Source organism: Numenius arquata, chromosome 27, assembly GCF_964106895.1.
Source record: "Numenius arquata chromosome 27, bNumArq3.hap1.1, whole genome shotgun sequence".
NCBI lineage: Eukaryota > Metazoa > Chordata > Aves > Charadriiformes > Scolopacidae > Numenius > Numenius arquata.
The window spans coordinates 1,329,860-1,332,712 of NC_133602.1; the positions used below are offsets into that span (position 1 = coordinate 1,329,860).

At 43.7% G+C, this 2,853-nt stretch overlaps 1 protein-coding gene across 1 annotated transcript; it reads left to right on the forward strand.

Annotated features, from left to right (window-relative positions):
• Nucleotides 1-951: 951 nt before the first annotated feature.
• On the forward strand, nt 952-1,392 carry LOC141475930 (scale keratin-like). Its single transcript, XM_074164502.1, has one exon. The coding sequence runs from the start codon at nt 952-954 to the stop codon at nt 1,390-1,392; it is 441 nt and encodes a 146-aa protein (XP_074020603.1).
• The last annotated feature ends 1,461 nt before the right edge of the window (nt 1,393-2,853 follow it).

Below are 2,853 nucleotides of genomic sequence, written 5' to 3' on the forward strand. Positions count from 1 at the left end.
TATTGTCTAGAGAAGTATTGTAAACCAGATGAAGCTAGGAAATTCTAATCTACCCTTCACATTGTCCTTGCTTTGAGTGGGGAGCTGGACTAGATGACCTCCAGAAGTCTCTTCTAATCTAATATTTTATTGGTTCTAGTGGGAAAAAAAATTGTTCACAGGTGGTATTGATTTCTAGTCCTTTCATGGGTTTTCTTTTAGAGTGGACCAGATCCTATGGCAAAAATCTTTCTGAAAAGCTCAGATCCCAGCACACTTACCTGGAGTAGAAACCAAGTCCTAGATACCTGAGAGCACCAGTTTCCCATCTGGGAAATCAAATAATCTTTTCACCCACCCTGTGACTCTCAAGCTACTTTGTAAGCAATTCAGGGCAGGGAATGCCTTATTTAATCCATGTTTATAGCAGGTTCAGCATACTGGGAGTGTGATTTTAGCTGTTGCTTCTGGAAGCATGTTATAAGTCAAGATGCCAGAATTGTTCTTCCAGCTACCCATTAATTTACCACGTGAGCTGTGCTGGTTGTCAGGTTGCACTGCTTTGGTTTTGCTAATATAAAACAAACAAACCTTTTAGACACGGATATTGTAAGGCTGGCTGCAAAGTATAGTGGAAGTAATTTGCAAAGTAAAGTGCTGAATAATGTTTTTACAGTGTTTGACAGTGGGGTAGAACAAATAACTGCTTTTTAAAGGGAGTCAAATATAAGAAATGAAGAATGAGACCATTAGAAGAGATGACTGCTCAGAGCACAATCTGGGCAATGCTGGTTTCCAAGAGGGAGAGATGTCACATGGGAAGGACTGCAGACAAAGAAGGACAATCGAGACCTGAAAGATAAAGTCATTATTCTAGTCCGTGTGGCCAAATTTCAAACTCTTTTTCCCATTGAATTTGTGTCTTTTGCTAACTCATTGGTGTGTGTTGCAGCTCACCTCCATCCCTGCGAGATGGCTTGTTACGACCTGTGCTCCCCCACCGCCTGCGGCGTCTACCGCCCCCAGCCCATCGCTGACAGCTGCAATGAGCCCTGCGTCCGCCAGTGCCCTGACTCCACCACCGTCATCCAGCCACCTCCCGTCGTCGTCACCTTCCCCGGCCCCATCCTCAGCTCTTTCCCCCAGGATTCCGTTGTGGGATCCTCTGGAGCCCCCGTCCTTGGGGGCTATGGGGGTTATGGCTATGGGGGCTACGGCTACGGGGGCTACGGGGGCCTGTGGGGCTATGGGGGCTACGGCTCCTCCCTGGGCTATGGGGGTCTGTGGGGCTATGGCGGCTCCCTGGGTTACAGGGGTCTGTATGGCTACGGTAGAGGCTATGGCTCTAGCAATTGCAGCCCTTTCTCCTACTGGTCCAACAGGTACAGCCGTGGGAGCTGTGGGCCCTGCTAAACACAACAGGAAAATCCACTGAATAATATCCAAGTGAAAAAACAAAACGCAGATTCACCAGTGAGCAGATGAGTGACAGCTTTGGGCAAGCACTCACTGGTCCTGTTCAGTGCGGTGACTTCTGCATGCTCTGCACCTCTTCTTTTTTCCCTTTGACTTCTCTCCTGATGTCTTCATGGGTTCAGTTCCTTGCTATCTTCTGCTTTATCATCCTGGTGACTGAATGCAGTGAAACATTTAACAACATCTTTCAAAATGCATTTGACTGACATCTTGGATGTACATTCTTGATATTGCAATGTATTTTTGTTCTTTTCATTCTCATTAAAATTCTGTTGCATCATTTAAAATAACCATGTTGTGATTTTGTGCTTCTCACCCATTCTGAATTTGCAAACTTTTCTGGAGAAAGCTGCCTGTTGTACTTATGGCTGCAATAATATTGTGCAAACCCTGCCCACATAGTGAAAGTCTCCATGAGGAGCCCTTGCTAGGCCTGTTTCACCACAGAATTGCAACAACACGGTCACAACATGCTGGCCATAGGTGAAGAGCAGCCTTCTCTACACATCGCTGTATTTGAGTCCCCCTTTCATAAGTTTGTGAGATAATTCTTTGGACTACAAGTGACTGTTCACCCTCCAAAAGTTAAGCTCTTCCTTATTCCCCTGCAGACTTCTAATCCAACATTGTACAAATAATTTTACCACCGCAGCTCTTAATGGAAGATCAGTGACTGATATGAAATGGATTTCAGATTCTGGATTTCTCTAGCACAGACCAGTCTAGATCCATGCTATTTAATTGTCTCACTCTCCAAAATTTGGGCTGTGTGCACATGATACATCTCCAAAATCACAATAAGTACCATGCGCATAATTTCACAGTATATCTGATTGAGTTCCTGAGTTTTGGAATCCTTTGGTTCTTTTTGAGTTCTATTATTAAATATAAATAGAATTTCTGTAAATATTATACAGGTAGACTAAACCTGAACAAAAATACTGCACCATCCATGGCATATCTTTTTAGATTATCATAAAGCATGTAACTATCTCCTGATTCATGCAGATGTTTATCTCACAAGATAGTTTTCTTTCTGTGGTTCAGCTGCCAAAAGATCTTAGGCTATATATTTTGCTACAGTAAGAAGTACAGTTAAAATAATGTATCAGTGTTCAGAGAACATCTGACCAGGAACTGAAGGCAGAATATGAAGAAAGAAAGGCAAGAGCTGCTGTGCATGCCCAGGTCCACGCTCTGTAACTGTATGGTGCAGACAGCACTCTTCTCAGCACTCATTCCCTAAAAAATCAGCTATAAATCCGCCTTTTATGTGTTTTTATTTAGTTGTCTCTGGTAAATTGAATAGCTCTTCCAGCAAGAGCCACAGCTTCCACAGTGGTATCCAGTATCAAAACAACAGCCAGAAGGGATGTTCTACTTGCTGCCAGGACCTGA